Source organism: Sinocyclocheilus grahami, unplaced genomic scaffold (genome assembly GCF_001515645.1).
Source record: "Sinocyclocheilus grahami isolate Dianchi unplaced genomic scaffold, SAMN03320097.WGS_v1.1 scaffold98.1, whole genome shotgun sequence".
NCBI classification, from domain to species: Eukaryota; Metazoa; Chordata; class Actinopteri; order Cypriniformes; family Cyprinidae; genus Sinocyclocheilus; species Sinocyclocheilus grahami.
In genome coordinates, this window is record NW_015505277.1 from 3,948,812 (window position 1) to 3,950,159 (window position 1,348).

Here is a 1,348-nt window from a genome sequence, read left to right on the forward strand (position 1 = left end):
TAAATCCAGAGAAATAAGCAATTTTAACTAGTGACACGGACCGTGTCCATAGTGTCATTGTGTCGCCTGCCAATGACGTCATAACCCCTCGATTTCCATTTTTTGTTTTGTAGAAAACATGGAAACACCAAAGACGCTTTAATATGTTGTGCGTTTTAACATACGGTGACGACCGCACAGAGTAGCATAATAACAGAACTTTCCAATGTATCTAGTATGATAAAACAGCGCTGCTTTACCCCACATACTCACGACCGGAAGGAGCGGAAGCGGTCGACTGTGGCATAATAAAAGTCAAATAAAATAGATGACAATTATAAAAAAATAGAAATGTTGCCTCCACAACAAGTTGAAGTACTAAAATTACTTTAATAATTAACTTGCAAGACTGAAAATGTGCTGCCAAAATGGCTGCGAGCAAATGCTCCAAAAATTTATTTAATGTTAATTATAAAAGCACAGTGATATGAATCACTATAGGAAGCAATAAGGCTAAATGCAAAATTTATTTCACCATCATCATCCTCTAGTACATGAAATCAATCAAGATTGTGTTTTTTTCCCCCAGACAGTAATCACATGACATTGATGGTGACATAAGTACTAAAATGACTAACTGAAATAAAAATGTATTAAAGCTAAATAGAAATATAAAAAATGACAAATGACAAACACACAGAATAACTAAAATGAAAACAAATTAAATTATTAATTAATACTATAATAGTAAATTAATAATAATAATACTATAATCGGCTGGTTTGCAGGGCTTTAAAAATGCGTCCCCCCCGTTGATAGTGACATTCACTTTTATTAAAAATATGGTTCATCCAAAAATACAGATGACACAAAGACTTACCTGTAATATGAGAAATGCAGACTGACAACATCACCACTGGGAGATGGATCCCAGAGAGAGACTTTAGATTTTGGGAATGTCAGTGGAGTAAGGACATTGTCCGAAGACCTTAAAAACGTGAAAAAAATATTACTTTTTTATTGAACAGCAGCATCAACAACAAAAACAACAATGCATGCGAACCCTGATGTAGTTACCTGAGGTTTTGAAGGGTTTCTGCTCTAACACACTTCTCCAAGATGTGGGCTGGCAACCCTTTAAAATCCACTTGTACGCGATTCATCCTGTGGAAATAAGATTTTTTTTTAATGAACTAAAGCTGAAATGAATCTGATATAGCACTGAATAATGCATTTTCATAACATCTCAGATACTCAGTTGTGATATTTTTGTACGTTTGGCAGGTTAGGTGGCTTAGCTTACATGCTAACGTGGCAATACTATTAAAAACCCGTAAAAACCTATAACTTATGGTTCAGAGATACTTAT

General features: G+C 34.5%; 1 protein-coding gene across 1 annotated transcript in view; it reads right to left on the minus strand.

Moving 5' to 3' along the window:
* The window catches only part of LOC107588111 (SCL-interrupting locus protein homolog), a 12,735-nt gene that overhangs the window by 10,342 nt on the left and 1,045 nt on the right, over positions 1-1,348 (minus strand). The window contains exons 2-3 of the mRNA XM_016276121.1: positions 1,057-1,143; positions 860-967 (exon numbers count right to left, since the gene is read on the minus strand). Of these exons, the coding sequence (XP_016131607.1) occupies positions 860-967; positions 1,057-1,142 (194 nt within the window). The 5' untranslated portion in view covers position 1,143. The remainder of the gene's footprint in view (positions 1-859; positions 968-1,056; positions 1,144-1,348) is intronic.